The sequence below is a fragment of the Pleurodeles waltl genome, chromosome 12 (assembly GCF_031143425.1).
Source record: "Pleurodeles waltl isolate 20211129_DDA chromosome 12, aPleWal1.hap1.20221129, whole genome shotgun sequence".
NCBI classification, from domain to species: domain Eukaryota; kingdom Metazoa; phylum Chordata; class Amphibia; order Caudata; family Salamandridae; genus Pleurodeles; species Pleurodeles waltl.
Window position 1 is genome coordinate 669,877,032 of NC_090451.1, and position 22,251 is coordinate 669,899,282.

The following is a 22,251-nucleotide window of genomic DNA, read 5'->3' on the forward strand; positions in this document are numbered from 1 at the left end:
CCCTGGCTCACCAACAGTGTGTCCTGAAACAAGCACCTTTACCATAGCACAGACAGTCCGGTGACAGGCCATGGGACAGCTACAGTCTCCAATCCATCTTGGCTACTGGAATGGCTTGCTATGCAAGTGCTATGAAAACAGGTTCTGGGATGAGACCCTACATACAATACTTTTGATGTTAAACGTGATATTAATTGCTGAATTATTAGAGCAGATGGAAACATTGCTGCTTTATAAAGCTGTTAAAAGTGATTGCACCTTTTTAGTCAAGAATGTTACACCTAAGTAAACTAATGCAGGGATTAACTCACCTTGACATACTGGCGATAGTGCGCCGAGATGGTCTGAGAGAGCTAAAAACAAGACAGTGCAGAAGACTAAGGGCTGGCTGGACTAGATTGGCTATTTGCCATTTCTAGAGTTTCTCATTCTACTTTCTCTAATTTATGCCTGGGATTAATTCCAAGGGCTGTTCAGATCATATATCGTGCATGATTCTGTGGCGAGTTGCCTTTGGATTGTGTGCATCAGCACTTAGAGGCCGCTCTCGCCCAGCATTTAGCGCATAATAAACTACTTCCGTGAATCAATCTGAAAGTAAGGTGGGAAGCTTGATAAATGGAATATCCTTCTTCCTGTATCTCTTAAGATGTCATTTGTATTTAACTAGGCACACAGACATATGGATGGACTGATAGAAAGACAAGCAACAAATAAAGCAACCAGGTGATAGACTGAGATTCACAAAGAAATGAGTAGACTATTAATTCAGAGCCCATTAATTAATATGTGCCTGTCAATAACATTTTTCTTTTCATGTCTCTTTTGAATTTCTTCCTGCAGCTTGCAAAAGGAAAGAGCAAGAGCAAGGCAAAACCGAAAGAAATCACGTGCCGAAGCGGCACCGCCTGGTCTTCACTGACATCCAGCGCCGGACCCTGCACGCCATCTTTCATGAGAACCAGCGCCCGTCCAAGGAGCTGCAGGTCACCATCGCCCAGCAGCTTGGCCTGGAACTCTCCACGGTCAGCAACTTCTTCATGAACGCGCGGCGCCGCAGCCTGGACAAGTGGATGGACGAGGGCTCCGGCCGCCCGGCTTCATCGCACACACCCAACGTTTCGTCTGCCATTGCGTGCACCAAAGCATGAACAGTGACTTCAGAGCTAGGTACCAAAGAGATAGGCTGCTTTGCTTGGCATTTGCAGATCCTTCATTTACTACTGATTTGAAGTATATCAGCACAGGGAATCCGTAGGATGAATGCAAGAGGCGACTTGATCTACGTTAGATTAAATGCTTCACCTTCGAGGAAGACCGGTGGTACAGTTTTCAGAAGCAAGGGCATGGGAGCTCGACAGCCAAGTCCGGAAGTCATGTCTTTTGTCTCGTGCATCAGCAGGGCAGAAGGATTTGCGAGCTAGACATGTTTTCTTGGCCATGGTAGGCCTCTCTTGTGGCAATGGGCACCCCGCTCCTCAGATGCAAAATGAAATGTGAGTTAGAGAACCCAGTGGGAGGGTGTCAAGGTTTTCCATACTAGTTAATAAAGCATCCGTGCACAGATCACAAATGGGACGAGGTGAAGCAAAGGTCCACCTTCGCTCCTACACAACCAAGGGTGTGTCTTCACGTGAAAATACCCAGACAAGTAGGGTCCCCAACGCTAGGGCTCAAAGAAAAACACCAGTGTAGCATATTTCCTATTCCACTCAAAAAAGAAAAAAAAATCCGTTCTGGCTGCCCTCCTAACAGTGTTCCCCAATGACACACTGTACATTTTCAGTGCACACAGAATACATGCTTTTCAAATACAACATGAAATTATGGGGTGAAGACTTGCATATTCATTGTTTAACCGCATCTAAACAAGACTGCTGTGTTTTAAAACCTGAGTCGTGAATCACAGCCAGTAAGGTTAGAAATGGCGAAAAAAGGATGTCCTGAGGTCCGGAGAGTAATTCCAATAACCAAGAGGATCCACAAAATTAATAATCAAATCATGCTCATGGGAAAAAAACTGCTCTAATTCTATTTTGTTTCAGGTCTCTTCTAAAACATGCGTCTCTTCTGTTTTCAGTCAGTATGAAATATTCAGCCTTTGCATTACTTGAGCCAATATTTGGCTCAAGGTGACTACTCAAGCTGATAATGTCCCTAAAACAGCGGTTCTTAACCATTTGACTTCAGTGAAACCCCACTAAATCATTACTTGAATCCAGGGATACCCACTGAGTCATATTTTGCATTTGTGGATCCCCGACTTAAGCAATTTCTATGATTTGAACCTTAAAACAATACACACAAAAAGAAAAACAAGTATACACTAAACAAATGTTCAGATTTATTATTAATTCACAATCAACTATAGAAAATGTTTACAATTTATTACTTTTGCTTCTTTAATTGTATATACTTTAATACTTTTAATTTATTAATGTTAATATTATTTTTGTTAAACAGTCACAGACGCCATGAGTAGGCTTCACAGTCACCCCTTGGGTTCTTCGAACCACAGGTCAAGAACCACTGCCCTAAACATTGCTCTGTTGGTAATTCCAAACACACCAGTAAACTAAGCTGAATGATTTTTAACACACTGTGATTTCACTCAAATACATACATGTTCCTTCTTTGAGTTCTGAATACTATATTGCTCACAATGTGAGCACCTCACTCCAGGTTATTACAGACACACTCTCCAGTCCCAAACTTTCAGCAACAAATCACTGTTTTCAAGTGTATTAGCCTAAATAGTTCAATTGCAGCAACATAAGACTACGACATCAAGGATGTAGGAGGCCATCACACAAAAGAGTAAGACTGAAAAAAGTGTCCATAAGGACCTGGAGGACAGTGATCACCTTAATCTCTCAAGAGTGTGAAAGCCATGAATAGGGGATAAAATCAGCTGCTATAAGTGCAGTAAATACATCAATCTGACACTGTGAAGGGATTTTGCACACATCACGGAATAAACGCACACATTTGCTCTAGTGACATAAAACCGTTGGATGCAAACTTTCACAAGTCCAACATTTGTCTGCCACTAGCACAATAAATTACTCGCCTGCCCCTTATGGGTATTTTTAATGCAGCATTTGCTTGCTCGGCCAATGTTCTTTCTGTAGTTTTATTTGTGATGTGCATTTCATTTAAGTGGTCCATGGTGGGATGTGTTTAGGTCTGAAAGGAATGTAGTGTAGAGATCCGGATGAGATGTAGTCCTCTCAAAGTGCTAAGGTCATGTTCAATTTGGACTGATACTCTTTTAGCCTAGAACCTAGGAACTGAACAGCTGTGTATGGCTGAGAGTACTATTTATAGAATCTTTTCCCAAAAGGCTGCCATGTTCGACTAGATAATCAAAGTTCTTAAATACTTCAAAAGTTTATGAACTGGGTCAGCTCTGCCTGCAACTAAGACTGTGCAGCATAAGGTTGTTCAGTGGGTTTCAGAGTCTACCATCTTCAATACATTTATATTTCAAGGGACTCAGCTAAAAGAACACACTAAATGGTTGTTTCCCTTTGACTTTTTCCACCAAATCAAGACTTGCCTTCCAACACCTTTCCTTGCACGCCACAGCAGATGCGGGGAAATCCTCATAATGAGGAAGGGAGATAGCAGGCAAAATGTATTGCAAACGCTGGAATCGTAATCGTTACTTTATCTCCAGCTGCTTCAAATAATGGGCAAGAGACTTAGAGGTGCTCACTACATCCTAGTAACAGCACAAGAGTGTGAACTCACAAAACAAAACTGTCTCATCTTCAAAACCACTGATCCATGCTGGCTTAGTAACAGGTTTAAGAGCATTTCCTGAAACCCTTGTCATTTCCAGTTTATATTTTCAATAAAAGGAGTTAGTAATGTGGCTTGGTGGCTGCTGTCCTGTCCACTCCCCACTTTTCTAGAGGGCTTTCCCATGAGTTTTCACATACATGAATTTAGTTTTGCTGTTTGTGAAAGAAAACGTGCATTGGCCGTGCACAAAGTTCTGAACCCAAAAACAAAAACACACGATGCCAGATGTTGGGAATATCCCTATTGAGGAACTGAAGGCAAACCAGTCAATGGCTACCCAACCCTCACAGGGTCCAGGAGATATGTAAGGCACTATATGCCTTCAGGCCTTAAGGGATACAAACTGAAAACAACGTAAACTGAAATCAAGGGAAGGAAAGTGCAAACAGAATGCAGCGCAGGGAATGCTCCCATTTTCATGTGAAACATCTGCTTCCCACCTGTTTTAATAAGTAACCATGATACGCATGGTAACGAGTGGGCTTGGGCAAAAATGCTTTACAGAAATAGACATTCCCCAATTCTATCACTGTGCAAGGGCAAAGGAAGGGTTTAAACATGGGCGCACTGAAGCATGAACCATAACATGGCAATCCGAATGAGCATGTAAATGGAGTTCGAAAAAATTCACACCTGGAATTGTTTTTGATTCTCAAAAGATAAGCCAATTTTTAATGGAATACTAAAAGCAAGGGTATCTGGAAATAAAAATCCGATAGCACTGTCAGGCATCAGACAGATAACTTTAAGGGGAAACTGGGGCTCAGAAGGAGCAGACAAAGCAAGGTGCCATTTCACACAGACAAAAGCTCGCACCGCGGCAGCCACATTGCCCGGCTTCCCTCCCTTCTCCCTGACCTCTCTACTGCTACAGACCCATATCCTCTTAACTTTCCACATTAGGAGAGCAGACATCAGAGGGGAGTCAAAGGCCTGCTGGTTCTTTGAAGAACCGATGACCTTTTGTCCTTCAAAGACTAAGAGGAAAAGGCGCCCGGCCAGCTCACAGCTCGGCCTCCTGTTCCAGAGAGAGACCAGCAGACGTAAGTGGAGGTGGGCCTGAGAGGACACTGGTCCACGGACCTACATGAGGTGAGCACAATCCGTCTTGATGTTGACTCTTCTTTCAAAGTAACAGCGGGACGAGACGCTAGCAAAGAGCGCGCCTGGGAAGACGGTCTGCTCTTTGTTTCAGAGGGGGCAGCAGAATGATCTAGGTCCAGCAGATGGCACTCATCCTATGCTATAAAGAGCCCACGATTCATGGACCTCTATCAGCATGTTCTGACTGGGGCTTGGCGTGCCTTTTTCTTAGTCCACAACAGGAGAGGCAGCACGACAGTGTTATCCTCTGTCTGCATAAAAAAGCCTGTTCCTGTTGTAGAGAACCAGGCCAGAACCGCCTGGTACAGAAGCCCGTTCCTCGTCCAGAGAAACACCACAATAAATGCTCTGAGTTCATTCCACGCACAAGGACTGGACACGTTTGCACAAAGGTCAAGTTCTGCTATGAGAGCAGCAAGGGGGGATATGCCCATTCCAGTAAGAAACAAATGCCAGACAGGCTCTGGAGTCGGCCTGGCTGGGCCAGTTTCGTGTACTACAGTCTGCAGGGCATACAATGATCTTAGTCTGGACGATGGGGCTCTACATATTCGAGAGAAAATTGTGCTAGAAGTGGCATGAACTCAGCCTGGCTGGAAGGATGGGTTACTCTTAAAGAGTGAGAGGGCATATAGGAAAGTCAATTTACTCTGTGGCCTAGCCGCTGTGTTATGGCCCCTAGTGTAAGGAAGGAAATGGGTCCCTGGCTCCTGTTGGAAAGCAGCAAAAATCAGGTTTCAGTGGGCCCCACATGTCTCTGGGACCCAGAGCCACTGCTGCACCAATGTAAGCCATTCCACTGAATTTACCCACATTGCTCCCAACATGGGCCGAGCCATACTGAAAAGAGAAATGTGAATGCAGGTCTGAGACTTACGCCTGACTAAATGGGCCTATTCACTAACCAACTAATTCAGGGAAAAATGAATAGGAAACGAAGGGCTCAATTCCAGTTCCGAAATTATAGGAAACGTATGACAGACGGCTTAATAGGAGCACCATCTTTTCCTCCAGGTTGTGGTGGCATACAGAAGAGAAGCATACGAAATAAAAGCAGGAAGGGTTTACAGCATTATCGTTGTCAGAGTTTCTGTATCAAGTAACTCTGATGTATATTGCTGTTTTTAAGGAGAATGCAATGCTAAATAAGACTATCCTTTACTATGCGGAGTTAAATCGATAGTTATAACTAGGCTACGAAACACCTATAAGCCTCTGCTTAATGGTATAATACGACAACCAGCACCCGTAAGCGGGGATGTTAGTAAACAGCCCCCTAATGAGGAAAATGTGGTGTCTTACAGATGAAGCATTAACCCACTAGACTGCTTGTGTAAAAAAATTTTTGTTTCTTTTAAAGGAATGCAGGTGCTATAAACAATACGTAAACGCGAAGCCTGAAGCTAAATCTGCGAAATGGGTGGGATGGCATCTATAATACTTCTTTGCTGCTCCTTTACACATGAAAATAATATGCCAGCTGGCAGTAGATTGGGTATAATCTATCATATGTTCAAGAGATTCCGGTACATAGGCCAAGAAGATTAAGCACACATTATGAGATACAGTGTTCCTCGCAAATCTGACAAGTGCCGTGGATTTACCTGAACGGTTCACCAATCATTAAAATCAAAGTCTGTACATTAAACAAATAACGACGATTCTGTACAGGACCCATTTTCCTTCTAAGCAAGAGAAAACAGCTTTCCTCAGCTATAGAAAGTATCTTATTTCACCCTCTACACGACCCTCATTTAACCCAAACCAAAAGGTAGCTCATTAGGAGTTCCATTCCATGGTTCCTCTAGACCGGTGGTTCCCAACTTTTTGACCTCTGTGGATTCCCAGTTTATCATTTCTGGAACCTGGTGTCCCCCACTGAATCATAATTCGAATCCAGGACCCCCCACTGAGTCATTACTGAAAGTTGGGGACCTAATCTGTTAATATTATTTAATTTTCAAAGCAGTCGCGGACCCCCTGAGGAGGCTATGCTGACCCACAGGGGTCCCTGGACCACAGGTTGGAAACCACTGTTGTAGACTAACAGTCCGAACAAGCCCCAAAGTGTAGCTGCATCAGCCAGTTACAGCGCTTGATTTAATTCTTCCCTACCCATTTCCTTCTATTCTATACCTTTGTCTCCACTCTATTGTATGATTTACAAAAAATACTAGGGCTCTGTGAAAACGCAGGCTGCATCTACCTCACATTGCCTATTTACACCAAACATCAAAGATATAAAAGGCTTTGCAATTGGTTAGGCGTGTCTCTAATTTCTACATACTTTATTTTGAATGCTTGCTCAATATTTCACCAAGCAAAAATCCCTGGGGTGTGTGAAACTGGAGTTATGCACTATTTAAATGCTAAGTAAAACGTCCTGGAAGGTTGGTAACGCCACCCAAACCGAAATGACTACTAGTAAAAAGGAAGGCCTACTCCAGTGGCATGAGTTCTGGTAGCTGTCGTCCTTTCTTCTCTGACAAAAGCAAGGGTGCCAGCTCCAAGAATCCATTAGGGTGTTCAGTGAATTGTCCAACAGTTGATAAAGTCTTAAGAACGATTTAATGCTTCAACTACAAACTCATTCTTTGTAAATATTGTTTTCATACACTGCACAAAACATAGCTAAGAAAACTTTCTGCCATCAGGTTAAAACGAGGTCTATCAGTTTTATCTGAGACCCAGTAAAGGTCTCTTGCAGGCAAAGCTACACCCAGTTTTCATTTTACTTCTTTACTATGTTTTTACATTTCTCGCAAGTACAATTATCCCACTCATATTCTATGGATGGAGGTTATTCAATACAATCAAAAGCAAGGGCACATTTAAAGCTATGCTGCACACTCACCACGAGTCAGCGCTTAATATAAAGTAACAGAATCATGTTCAAGGTACTCAGTGTTTTAACTGAAGAATGCCTCTTTAAGAACGCAAACTTTTTAAAATTTGTTACATCTAACAAAGAAAAATACAACTGGAAGACCAGCCAAACCCACTGACCAGACGCTTCAAGGCAATGTAAAAAAAAAAAAACACTGAAAAACTGCATTTGTAGAATGGTTATTTACTACTTTAAAATAGTAACCTGGTGGTGTAATCTGCCTATTCTCCGTTATATACAGTTCAAAGAAGAGGCAATATATTTTGGTTTCATGAAAAACCTAAGAAACCGGTCTTAATGTTAACAGTGTAGCAATTTCCAAAATATAGTGACTGAGGACCTTTAACATGCACATTTACAGGCTGCAACTAATTGTCATTTTGATGTAACATTTAAACCTGGTGATTTATTATACCATATTACCCTTTGTTTTGGAAATATTTATTAATATTTCTTGACCCGACCAACTTTTTCAGATTGTGGCAAAGTTCTTGATGGGAACAAACGAAACTTCTGAATCTGAAGCTTTGCTATCATTCAACTAAAAAACAAAATAGTTAAGTGTGGCACCAGTGTCTGGTTCCTTGCACACACAGTTTATACCTCTGTCATGTAGACGATGAGGCCGCAGGCTCATTAGCTGACCAAGATTTTGGTCTGTTCAGATGGCAGCAGTGTTTGTGATTCCACTTGGGTTTTAACAAGTAATTTTCTAACAATTCCGTATTGGGAAACTGCTCCTTTCTTTATTAAGAAATGGAATGAAAAGGCTTTGTTTTTTATAAAATCCAGTTTGATATCTGTTTACCAGCACCCAGTGTGATCATCCTGTGACTTTTGTATTCCTGCCAACCTGAATCTTCCTAAACCAAAGAAAAACACAAATAGGCTTATGATATATTGTGCTTATGGCAAAATATATTTGGTAAATATATCAACTATTATATATTCACCATAACTCAGTCGGGGGTGGAACCCTCCAAAAAAGGAAACAGCAAATTTTGATGTAGCAGGTACATCTGAAAAGCTTTTAGAGATGCATGTACAATCCCTGACATTATCTCCCTCTACCCAGTTGCAGATGATTCTGATTTGGTCCCTGTTAATGTTTCACGTCTTGCAATAGAAATGAAACCCCACAAAATCAATTGCCGGTCAGTGTGCCAAACTGGTTGGCCTAGCCTAGATTTGGACTTATTCTATTCATAGATGTCATCATAGGAGACATTAGTCTGAGTTAGAAAAATGGGCACTTTGAGATCTTGCTTTCTTTACGTTGTTGGGCCACTAGGCAAAGACAAAAAAGCCAACTTGTTTCAGCTTCAGTATTTCAACATTTGATTCTACGTTTTGGTTGTTAATGTTAAGTCTTCAAAAACTGCACCTGCTTTAGAAATAGATGCTCTCAGAGAACACTGTGTACCGCCAGGAAGCAAGCAGACAAACTGTAGTTAATGTGCCTACCTCAGTGTCCATACAACGTCACCACATTGAGATCCAACTACTGTTTAAAACCCCCAATAGTTAAATTAAAGTTTACATTTTTATTTTGTTAATGCAAATACCAAAGAGGCATCTGTCCAGAAATGAACTGAAGCGCGGGTGCCCTAAGAGAGCAAACATCTCAAATGTATCCCAGAAAGGGGTATTTGATGGTTTTCATGTACAGATATGCTGTGTCCTGTATGATGTAAGAGGAAGTGCATTATTATAACTGGAGTGTTACTCTGTCCTTTGATTGTGCTAATTAACCAAAGTCTTTTTGCCTGTATACATTTAAGAAAGAAATGTACATTTTATACCAAAGTTTTCTCTGATACCTCATCTTGTGACTGTCTGTGGTGATGTTGTACCGAAAGTAAATGTTCTTCAGCGAAGAGAGCATCAGCTTTCACTTTCAGAAGATTTTTTTATTGTCTTCTAGCTCTTCAGTGTTTTTATTCATCTTTTTTCATAGGTACCTTAGGGGTGAGCCTACCATCACTGTGGAATCACGAGGGCAGTTTGCACTGACTGCGTGTTCTGCAGAATTATTACACCCGGGATTTGTATATATTTTGTCTAAAACGTGCAGGTAACAGTGAAAACAGTGAAACGAGCTAATAGGCTGGTGGGTTTCACTAATGTGCTTTTCTTATACCATAAAAGATCTTGTTTTCTCGAAAACTAATCACTAGCTGCATTTTTCTAACCTGCTCTTTCCTTACAGATTGTAACCTACAACATAACCTTGGGTGCGGTTAAGTCTTTCCTCCCGGGTTGGTGTATAAAGACAAGCATTTGCAATGTAATAGGTCTCACATTTCAAGAGAGTTAGAGCTATTGGCGCTGTAAATGACAATGTTTTTTGGTTTGGAGTTCAGTGGATGTATGCCAGGTGCCACAGCAACCCTTCCAGGCCTGTCGCTGCAGGATAGAGGACACACCAAGGCTGCCATCTTGGGACTGTTTTGCCTCATTCCTGCTGACTGGCTGTGATACACTAGAGCTGCAACCCTTTCTAGTGTGTTTACCTAAACTTTTTTTTAGCACCAAACAAGACACAAAGAGGCACCTTCATTTAACTGGAAGAATGAGGGGGTCAAAACAGTTAGGAGCAAAGAAAAGGGGGCAGCCATATATTTCTGTGTGTTAAACTTTTAAAGGAATTATTCCTCTACATTGATAGTAACAGCCTAACTTTTAAAAACACTGACTGTATACAAAGAAAATAACACAAGAGGCAGCTTAGCTGAACAGGAGGCTTAAAATGTGTGCAGATTGGTGAAATAGAGCTTCAGTGGTAGATGGGCCGACAGGATAGGTTCCAGAGATGTGATATCTGTGACATTGTGTCAGAGTTTTAAATGGAAATACAGAAGGGGTGGTACTTTGTATTCTTTTAAAGCACTGCCTTGCGTCAATAGTCTTTTGACAGCCCTCGGGTCAGGGCTGGACTCTGTAGAACAGATTTGTGTCCCTGAATCTCCTGGGCCTTGACAGTGCCTTTTCGGTGCAAATATCTGTGCACTGGCTGATGGTTTTGAAGTCACAATCATCTTTCTGTTGGGGTGACTACTCAAAATTTGACGTATTGGCCTTGCCATCTAGACTACTCAGAGCAGAGCGGGAAACCTGGGTTTGAACAATTTAGTGTTTTTTCACCCAAACCAGTGGTGCCCAGTGAGGCTCCTACAGAGATGATTCATTGGCATTTTTTTGGGCTTTGGAAAGGATTCAAACAAATGTTTTTTTGGGGAATCAAAGGAAGGTCCAGAACCATGTCAGAGTTTCTTGATACCCACATAAGATAAAGTATATACAAATAATTTATATGGAACTTATTTATACAGTGGTTATCCTGAAAGCCTTGCATGGATCCTGCCTGTTTGTTGTTTTATACAAAAAAATACTTCAGTCGCAACAACACATTTTGGTTATATAAGTACAAGCAGTGAATAGTCCTGGTGAACACAGTTTGTGAAACAACAGTACTCCTGTTTAAAACATCTCCTGCCCCTGAAGTCTTTACTGTTACTGTCCTGGATCGACTTTGGGATGTAGTCCTTGCGGTGTGTACCCATATTAACAAACACATGTTTATTCCTATAGACATAGGGAGGCGTGGTGAAGCACAGAAGAAAACACCAGTAGAAGCATAAGGCAGGAAAGGGCCACTTGACAGGGTCAGAAAGATATTTTATTGACATTAATTTTCCATGTATTTTGTAACCACGGCAATCAGAAATAATACATAGAGTTTACATCAAATGATGCATGGGAACTTAGTGGAGTGGTTACATGAAGCCTGGGGTTGGAATAGAGGAGAGCAGGTTAAACATTACTGGACTGTGACAGACAATGCGTGTATCATTATACACAGGAATCCAGAGGGTGATGGGAAGTGCTCTGTGCCTGTGACAGTGACTGGGGTGGGGGGTATTCGAGATAGTGCCTCTTCAAACAGGAAGCAGTGCTATTCAAGAGCTGTTTTAGACAGTATTTCCAGAAGTGCCATCTGCAAGGTCGCAGTAACTGTGAGGGGACTGCCATCAAAGCCATGACACTAGTGAATTCTGAGAGGAGGAAGGGATGGAGTTTGCTCCACTTTCGTGCCCAATGATACGCTGCACCTCTCAGTGTGGCACCGTTGTGTTAGCTTCTTTGTGCTACAGGGTCTGTAAAATGGCTGCCTCTACTAATTAAACTCTATTTGAAGAGGCCCAATTTACATCCAAAGGCTAGATGTTTTATGCTATCAAGCTTGAGGCCATGCAGTGCTTGGGTCTGGAGTCCCGACTCCTTTTCCACCATTTTGGAGACAACACCTTTTTGCCATCTTCTTGCCTAGAAAAAAACTATGTGCTTGGTCGGTGACCCTCCAGAGGTTATCAAGATCTCATGCTACTGCCTAGTGCTAAGCTCTACTCAAGTCAGTTGGTTAAATCACCCACTGCAGAGGTCTTGACAGAAGGAATGTCACAGATTACAATCCTGACATAGCTTTCTCAGCTCTTCTTCTCTGCACAATCAAGTCAAATGAACTAAAGCAATTTTGTTAAGAATGGCAGCTGCTTTGGAGTGCTATGAAATGGCAGAACATGTATTAACAAGTGCTATATAAAAAATGACAAGTTATTCCCAGACTGCCCCAACACACATCAGACAGAGACCCAAAAGGAAGAAGATGTGGCATAAGGGCCAGAGCTGCCAACTTTGGAGCTGGGTAACACGGTTCGAGTCTCAGAGCCGGCTGAGCATCCTGTGATTCTGGGAAAATCACTTAATTCCCCTTTGCTACCAATAATGAATGTGTTCTTGTGTAATGTAACCGGTACTCACGTAAAGTGCTGTAATACCTTTGTATTGAGTTCACGCTATATAAAACTGAAAAGAAAAAAAAAGAACCCGCAGACATTGCTAAGAAACAGCAAGATGCCCGAAAACAAAGAAGAAACAACATAACGCCAATAGTGCAAAGCAGAGAGTCAAAAGAAAACAATGGGATATGGGACAAGTGGTCACGGTGGCACAGGAGTTATAAGCGACAACGGGAGGAGGGTGACTGGGTGGCGGGACAAGCAAGAATAAGGCGTGGGGGAGTGCAATTTAAGTGCTGTAGACGAAGCAATAGGGTGCATGTACAGTGTCCCCTAAGGTCAGCATTGTGAGCACACTGACTGACAGGAGCAGGAAACCAAGAAAAATAAAATCCCCAAAGAACAAGTAAACATGACAAAGCGTAATTATACAGTAGTTAGTCCCTGCTTACGAAGAGAACACACATTTGCGATAGGTCTCTGTTAGACCTGACAGCTTTGTGGCGTGTCTCCCCTATTCTTTTGCCTTCTAACTTCCTGTTTTAATGGTATACTGGACTGTTTTTGCTGGTTTATCGTATGACCCTAGTAAAATGCATTAAAGGTGCCCAGGGCCTGTAAATCAAACGCTACTAGTGGGCCTGCAGCACTGATTGTGCCACCCACATAAGTAGCCCTGTAAACATGTCTCAGACCTGTCACTGCAGTGTCTGTGTGTGCAGTTTTGCACTGCCAATTCGACCTGGCAAGTGTACCCACTTGCCAGGCCCAAACTTTCCCTTTTACTACATGTAAGGCACCCCTAAGGTAGGCCCTAGGTAGCCCCAAAAGCAGGGGGCAGTGTATGTTAAAGGTGGGACATGTACTGGTATGTTTTACATGTCCTAACAGTGAAATACTGCCAAATTCGGTTTTCACTGTTGCAAGGCCTATCCCTCTCATAGGTTAACTGGGGGGCTGCCTTTAATTATCCTTAAAGTGATGTTTCCCTTTGAAAGCAGATAGAGATTTGGAGTTTGGGGTCTCTGAACTCATAATTTTAAAATACATCTTTTGGTAAAGTTGGTTTGTAAATTGCTTGTTTGAAAATGCCACTTTTAGAAATTGGCCACTTTCTTGATTACACCATTCTGTGCCTCTGCCTGCTTTGGTATTCCATGTCTGGGTCAGACTGACAGTTGGACTGTTGCAAATTCCCTCTAGACAGTGATACAAAGGGAGCTGGGGTGCAGCCTGCATATCCTGATGAGCCAGCTGAGCTAGAGTGGAGGGAGGAGTAGTCACACCTGAAAGGACTGTGCCTGCCCTCAAACAATGCAGTCTCCCACCCCCTGGTATGTGTTTGGGGCCTGGCCTGGGAAAGGCAGGATCCTGTCAACAACAGAGACTTTCCTTTGAAGTTGGACAACTTCAAAGACAGAAAGGGTTATAAGTGATGGGCCCAAAACCCCAGACTTTTAGAACCTTTCTGGATCCAGAGGAACCTCTGCCAAGGAGAAGAGCTGAAGAGCTGGAGAAGGAGTACTGCCGCTTTGCTGTGTTGCTTTGCTAGGTTGGCCTGCACTTGCTGCTTCTGCCTTAAGAGAGAGCAAAGGGTGATCTTTGCTGTGTCTCCTGCTTTAGAGAGTTCTCCAAGAGCTTGGAGTAGAGCTTGCCTCCTGTTGGAAGTCTCAGGGACACCAAATACTTCAGTTTCATCTGCCTACAGCACAGGGAACTGTGTGTTTTGTGCAGTTCAAGAAGAAAAACCACTGCAATGCCGCAAACGCTGCCATTGGTCTGCACCATGACCTGCAGACGCCGCACAGATCCGCACCTGAACCCTGGTCTCATCATCGCCACCATCGGATGCCACCACCGAGCCGCTGCTAGCACCGTGACTCGTGGGCCCCGTTCTCTGGTATCACCTAGCTCACACCGCAACTCATAACAACTACAGGGATCAGTTTAGACAGAGTAATAAGACTGATTCCCAGACCTGGTTAGAATGTGTTGATTCTTTTTGCAGAGCACTGGATAGTTGGATGAAGGGCAGTAATGTTACAGATTTTGAGGGGCTGTAGAACTTAATTGCCTGGGAGCACTTGTCTAGTCTGTGGTTTTGGAGAGCTGCGCCAGCACGTGACTGATAGTAAGCTGACTGACCCCAGGAAGCTTGCTATGGAAGCGGACCGTTGGGTAAGTACCAGGGTCCACAAGAAGGCTTATGGGGGGAGACTCCCAAAGGCCCCAATCTAGTAACCCGGGTAAGTATTTCCACCCCCCAGGAGATAAGAAACCATGGGCCTCTTCAGGAAAGCCTGCAGAGGCGGGACCCCTTAAGTGCTGTGTTTGTGACCAGGTGGGTTACATGAAGGAGGATCCCAAACGTCCCAAGTGGACACAGCCACTCACCAGTGGGCAGACCAAGGGGTTGGCCAGTGTAGCGCTTGGGGAGGAGTTGGTCCCAGCTTGGTGTGGGGAACCAACTGATATGACCCTTGTCTCACTAGGGGACGGTGAGATGGATCAGCGAAACCTAATACCTGATAACACTAAGAAATGCAGGCAGTCGGTGACCATCAATGGACAGAGGGTGGAAGCTCTCAGAGATTCTGGAGCCAGTGTGACCACGGTCCGGTATCACCTGGTGTCTAAAGAGCAGATAGTCCCTGGTGCATTCCACCAAGTAGTTGCAGTAGAGAACTCAGAGCACCAGTGTAGGGTGCCGCAGGTTTCCTTTGAGGGGGGGTTCTCAGGTTCCTCGAGGGTAGCTGAGAGTCCCACCATGCCTGTTGCCTGTCTGCTGGGCAATGACCTAGAGACCTCCGCCAGGAAGGCGGTGGAGCTCGGGTCACACTTGGGGATGTTGGGGTTGCCAGAGTGGGCATGTGTGACCACTAGGTCCATAGCAGCCAGTCAAAGTGATAAGACAGACCTGGCGCCTGAAACAGTGGCGTAGGCGACTGCCAAGAGAAAGGGCAAGGGATGCGGGAAACCCACCCCGGAAGTTCCCACGGTCCGTGAGGAGGCTGACCTCGAGGGGGACGCCCTGGCACCTGCAGGGGAAGAAGTGGCTGAACTGGGAGACTTACCCGAGGTGACCCGTTGGCAACAAAGAAGGGGGGTCAAACCAGGGAGTTCTGTGAAGAACAGAAAGTGTGCCCTACACACGTAGGTCTTAGGCAGCAGGCAGAGGATCAGGCAGCTGGCGCTGAAGCCAACAGTTACCTGATCTATTGGGAGAATGGTCTCCTGTATAGTGAGCCTAAGGCTGCTGAGACTGGGGCAGCCCATGTGCTGGTGGTACCCCAGCGCTTCAGAGTCTTCCTACTGGGTTTGGCTCATGATGTGCCTCTGGCAGGAGATTTGTGGAAAAGCAAGACCTTTGACAGGCTTGTCACCCACTTCTATTGGCCCCAAATGAGGAAAAATACAGAAGCATTCTGTAGGACCTGCCAGACTTGCCAAGCAAGTGGCAAAAGTGGAGGGAAATGTAAAGCTCCCCTCCAGCCCTTTCCTGTTGTGAGCACCCCTTTTGATCGGGTGTGCGTTGACATAGTAGGGCCTCTGGACCCCAAGACAGCCCTGGGCCATGAACCATGCCACCTGGTACCAGGAAACTATCCCTCTAAGGACAGTGACAGCCCCGTTGGGGCCCGGTCACTGATGGGGATCTTTACCCCAGTGGTTTCCCCAAGGAGGTAGTATCTGACAGGCGTACCAACTTTATGTCCATGTACATAAAGGCCATGTAGAAGGAATGTTGAGAGAACTACAAGTTCACCACTCCTTACCACCCCCAAAGTAACAGGTTGGTTGATAGATTCATCGAACCCTGAAAGGCATGAGTGGGGGTCTGTCAGACTACATGAGGTGTAAGTGGGACGTCCTCATACCATGCATTCTCCCTGCCTATCGGGAGGTATCACAGAAGGGGGCTGGCTTTAGCCCCTTTGAGCTGTTGTATAGGCACCCGGTCAGAAGACCTCAAAGTCTGGTGAAAGAGGGCTGGGAGCAAGCTACTAGGAAGTTATCCCAGGATGTATTCAGTTACATACTGGCCTTCAGAAACCAAACTGCAAGCTTCAGGAAACTCGCACAAGAGAACCTAGAGGCAAGCCAGGAGGACCTGAAACGTGGTACAACCAGAATACCACTCTGGTTGAGTTTCAGCCTGGCCAGAAAGTGTGGGTCATGACCCCGTAGAGCCTTGTGCTCTGCAGGACAGGTAGTCAGGGCCATTTGAGGTGAAGGAGCGCAAGAGTGATGTCACTTACTTGGTGGACTTGCAGACTCCAGGGTTCTACATGTGAATCGCCTCAAATCCCACTTTGAGAGGTCTGAGTTAACCATGCTTCTGGCTACAGATGATAGGGCGGAAGAGGACAGAGAACCTCTACCTGACCTGTCTGCTAAGGAGCAGGATGGGTCAGTAGACGGCGTGGTCCTCTCCCCTTCTCTGACTCTAAAGCAGCAGAGTGAGTTTTGCCAGTTACTGGGACACTTTGCAACTCTGGTCTCAATCACTCACTCCCTCCAGGGGTCACCCATCTATGCAAGCATGATGTGGACACTGTGGACAGCCTGCCTGTGAAACACAAGGTTTACAGGTTAGCTGACAAAATGATGGCCAGCATCAAGGAGGAGGTCTCCAAGACGTTGGCTTTAGGGGTGATTGAACGCTCCAGCAGCCCTTGGTCCAGCCCAGTGGTTTTGGTACCCAAGGCTGCTGCACCTGGTCCCACACCAGAACTTCGGTTCTGTGTGGACTACCCGGGGCTCAAAGCAGTCACCAAGACTGATTCCCACCTCATTCCCAGAGCTGATGAGCTCATTGATCGGTTGTGGGCAACCAAGTTCCTCAGCACGTTTGATTTAACGTCTGGATACTAGCAGACTGCCTTAACTGATGGGGCCAAGGAGAGGTCAGCATTCTCAACATCAGAGGGGCACTTCCAGTTCTGGGTCATGCCCTCTGGGTTGAAGAACGCCCCTGCCACCTTCCAGAGGTTGGTCAAGCAGGCCCTAGCTGGGCTTGAAAACTTCAGTGCCGCCTACCTTGTTGGCATTGCTGGGTTCAGTTCCAGTTGGGAGGACCACTGGCACCAATTCTGGGAAGTGTTGAAGGCGCTGCATGCCGCAGGCCTCACTATCAAGGCCAGTAAGTTCCAGATAGGGCAGGGATTAGTGGAGTTCTTGGGATACCAGGTAGGAAGCGGCTGGGCGGTGCCCCTACAAACCAAAATTGATGCCATTCGGGCTTCGGTACCCCCCAAGACCCAGACAGATGTCTGAGCCTTCTTAGGCCTCACTGGGTACTACAGGAGATTTGTCAAGGGGTACAGCAACATTCCCAACAACTTCTAAGAAGCAGCCTAGACAGGTGATCTGGACTGCGGCATTCCAAATCGCGTTTGACACCCTGATGGAGGCCATGTGCACGGCACCCGTGCTGCTGTCCCCTGACTTCTCCAAGGAGTTTGTGGTACAGACAGATGCCCGAGAGCATGGTGTGGGAGCAGTACTTTCACAGTTTAACGAAGAGGGCCTAGACCAGTCTGTGGTCTTCCTTAGCAGGAGACTACTCCTCAGGGAACAGAGGTGGAGTTCAATTGGAAGGGAAGCTTTTGCTGTGGTCTGGGCGCTGAAGAAGACCCTACTTTTGTGGGTCTCACTTTTGGGTTCAGAACGACCACCGGCCCCTCAGATGGTTAATGCAGATGAGAGGTGAGAACCCAAAACTGTTGAGGTGGTCCTTTTCCCTACAAGGGATGTACTTTATGGTGGAGCATCGTCCGTGCACAGAACACACCAACGCTGATGGTCTTTCCAGGTTCTTCTCCCTTAGTGGGAAGAACTCCCCAGTGGTTGGGTGGTTCCCCCTTCTCTCAGCTGGAGGGAACATGTGTTAGATCTGGCAGCTTTTTGGAGAGTCTCTCGTGTCTTTTTGCCTTCTGATCTCCTGTTTTTATGGTCTGTTTTTGCTGGTTTATTGTCTCTGTGCACTTTACCACTGCTAATCAGTGCTAAAGTGCAAGTACTCCATATAGAAGTTGTACTGTTGATTGGTTTATCCATGATTGGCATATTTGATTTACTGAAAGTCCCTTGTAAAGTGCACTAGAGGTGCCCCGGGCCTGTAAATCAAATGCTACTAGTGGGCCCGCACCACTGATTGTGCCACCTACATATGTAGCCCTGTAAACATGTCTCAGACCTGCCACCACAGTGTCTGTGTGTGCAGTTTTGAACTGCCAATTCGATCTGGCAAGTGTGCCCACTTGCCAGGCCAAAATTTTCCCTTTTACTACTTGTAAGGCACTCCTAAGGTAGCCCCAAGGGCGGGTGCAGTGTATGTTAAAGGTGGGACATGTACTGGTATGTTTTACATGTCTTAACAGTGAAATACTGCCAAATTCGTTTTTCACTGTTGCAAGGCCTATCTCTCTCATAGGTTAACTTGGGGGCTGCCTTTAATTATCCTTAAAGTGAAGCTACCCTTTGAGAGCGGATAGAGATTTGGAGTTTGGAGTCTCTGAACTCATAATTTAAAAATACATATTTTGTTAAAGTTGGTTTGTAAATTGTTTGTTTGAAAATGCCACTTTTAGAAAGTGGGCATTTTCTTGCTTAAGCCATTCTGTGCCTCTTCCTGCTTGTGTATTCCATGTCTGAGTCAGACTGACAGTTGGGCTGTTGTGAATTCCCTCAAGACAATGACAGAAAGGGAGCTGGGGAATAGCCTGCATATCCTGATGAGCCATCTGAGCTAGAGTGGAGGGAGGAGTGGTCACTTACACCTGAAAGGACTGTGCCTGCCCTCACACAATGCAGTCTCCCACCCCCTGGTGTGTGTCTGGGGCCTGGCCTGGGCAAGGCAGGATCTTGTCAACAACAGAGACTTTCCTTTCAGTTTAGGCAACTTCAAAGGCAGAAAGGTAGAAGTAGTGGACCAAAAACTCCAGACTTTTAGAATCTTTCTGGATCAAGAGAAACCTTTGCCAAGGAGAAGAGCTGAAGGAGGAGTACTGCCCCTTTGCTGTGTTGTTTTGCTGCGTTGGCCTGCAGTTGCTGCTTCTGCCTTAAAGGAGAGCAAAGGGTGAACCTTGCTATGTATCCTGCTTGAGAGAGTTCTCCAAGGGCTTGGAGTAGAGCTTGCCTCCTGTTGGAAGTCTCAGAGACACCAAAGACTTCAGTTTCATCTACCTACAGCACTGGGAACTGTGTGTTTTGTGCTGTGCTGTGCTGTTCGAGAAGAAAAACCACTGCAACGCCGCCAATGACGCCGCTGGCCTGCACCATGACGTGCCAACACTGCACGAAAACCGCACTGCCCCACTTTGCACTGCAACCTTGGTCTCACTGACGCCGCCATCTGACGCCGACACTGAGCTGCTGGTTGCACCGTGACCTGTGGGCCCCGAACGCCAGCAATGCCTTGCTCACACTGCAGCCTGGGCCTGCTGACTCCTGCGCCGCTGCCTGCACGGCGGCCTGTAGACACCGCTCGTGAGGTACACAAAGCACCATCCCGCATTTCAGCCCTGGCCCACCGACGCCAGAACCATCAACTCCAGTGTCATCACCAGGTGTCTCTGCCTGCACTGCGACCCTTGGACGCCGCATGGAGCCCGTTCCATGCGGCACCAATGACTTGGGCCTAATGACGATAGCGCTTCAGCAACGATGACGCCAATACCTGCACTGTAACCGGTGACACCGCACCGCAGACCGCTCCGACGCCATCCACGCCCGCGCTCCTGACTTCATCAGCCTGGAGTTCGATCTGCAACGTGTGTGACTTCACGGGCCCGAGGACCCCCACACCAATCTCCGGAACCGACACCGCGATGCAAGCGACGCAGCTCTCCGGATTCCACTGAGAGGATCACGACACCCTGCAATTCCAAAGGTACTTCCCCGACATAGTAGCTGGCCCCGCGACGCCGTGGCCAGCCTGAACTGTTGGATTTGTTGTTCACGACGCCGTGATAGACCCAGATGGAGCTATTGACTTCAAGGAACTGTCTTTTCAAGTAATTCTTACAACATTTGTATTTTATTTATTGTATGTTGGGTTTTTATTGATTTGGTCTTGTTTTATATAGATAAATATTGGCTATTTGTCTAAAACTTGTGTGGTGTCCTGTTGCAGTGTTTTCACTGTATTACAGTGTGTTAGCTGCAAATGCTTTACACATTGCTTCTGGGATAAGCATGGCTGCTTGTGGCAAGTTACCAAGGGGGTGAGCAGGGGTTATCTGAGTGGGTATCTCCCTTATCCTGACTAGAGTGAGGGTCCCTGCTTGGAAAGGATGCAAACCAACTGCCAACTAGAGACCCCATTTCTAACAGCCTCATATTTGCTTGAGTTACAGCTATTGGCGTTGTAAATGCGTAACTGGACTTTTCTTGCCACATAAATTGGTGAATCCTGCTGCATAATTTGGTCCTCTCTGCCACAAAATTCCAGTGGCCTGCATTTAATTAAAGCACTTCCGTTTACCTTCTTCCTCTATCTGCACCAAAAAATGAAAATGTTGCCATTATTTATTATATGTATTTATATTATTATTTTGCCCACCCCGGAAAGACAAAGGCAGACGAATTCCGATGCTTTCACATTCATTCGCTTTACAGTGGTAAAAGGGGCAGGGATATAGCCATTATATAATCCCTTGGCTTGATTTGGTATATAAATTCACATTTTGTTTTATATAGAAAGCAGGTTGTCAGCAAAGCAATTTATCAGAGTTCAGTGATGGCGGTTAAACAACCTGTCTGAAAATCCATGATTCACTGTGAACAAATGTTAAACTTGCCATATTTAAACGTAATATCAAAACATTAACATGATGTTAACACAATGTTAAGGTAGATGGGACCAGCTCAGCTCCTGCATAGGGTGGTGCCATGGCAAAAGGAATCTTAGATCATGTCCCTGACATGGAGAAACTGCCATCTGTTTGGGACATCGAGTGTGATCGAGTTCACGCTATGTAAAACTGCAAAGCGCCATGGCCGCCATAGAGCGAAGGACAGATGAAACAATGTGAAGTAACTGGTGGCCATGCAAATCGCTCCAATACTGTTGATCGAGTTTGCGCTGTGTAAGACTTGAAAGCACCATGGAGCGCAAAAGCTAAACAATGTGAAATAACTGGTAGTCAGTCAAATCGCTCCAATACAGCGATTGAGTTTGCGCTGTGTAGCACTGGAAACTGCCAAGGAGCGCGAGGGGGAGAGACAAAAGAAATACAAAAGTAGTCTGCTCACAGTAAAGCATATAGCCAACTGTGTAATCATCCATGTAACAGGGTCGGTCCTCAAGGGGTTAACAAAGCAGCCTCAACGCGGGACAACCGAAAAGAATTTACCAATGATATTAAGGGATTTTTGAAAGGCAAGCCCATAAACCAGTGAAAGTGATGGGCATGAGATGGCTGTAGTTAAAAGCCCACATAACTAACAGGTCAGAAGCACTTGCACGCTCAACCTAAAAAGGAGGAACAAAGTGGCATGACTGACTACTAGCAAGCAAGGAGTTTTAAATGACACTCAAACGAACAAATGAAAGGGCTTTAAGCCCACAGAAGTAAGTATACTAAAACTATACCAGGAGCTGTATGCTTACGCTCGACCTAAAGAACTGAAGCGTGCACTGAATAACTA

The 22,251-nt window shown here is 45.3% G+C and overlaps 1 protein-coding gene and 1 long non-coding RNA gene across 2 annotated transcripts in view; one reads left to right on the forward strand and one right to left on the reverse strand.

Moving 5' to 3' along the window:
- The window catches only part of LOC138268665 (hepatocyte nuclear factor 6-like), a 144,790-nt gene extending 134,905 nt beyond the window's left edge, over positions 1–9,885 (forward strand). The window contains exon 2 of the mRNA XM_069218539.1: positions 844–9,885. Within this exon, the coding sequence (XP_069074640.1) occupies positions 844–1,151 (308 nt within the window). The 3' untranslated portion in view covers positions 1,152–9,885. The remainder of the gene's footprint in view (positions 1–843) is intronic.
- The window catches only part of LOC138268668 (uncharacterized), a 555,825-nt gene that overhangs the window by 430,054 nt on the left and 103,520 nt on the right, over positions 1–22,251 (reverse strand). The gene's annotated exons all lie outside the window — the stretch shown is intronic.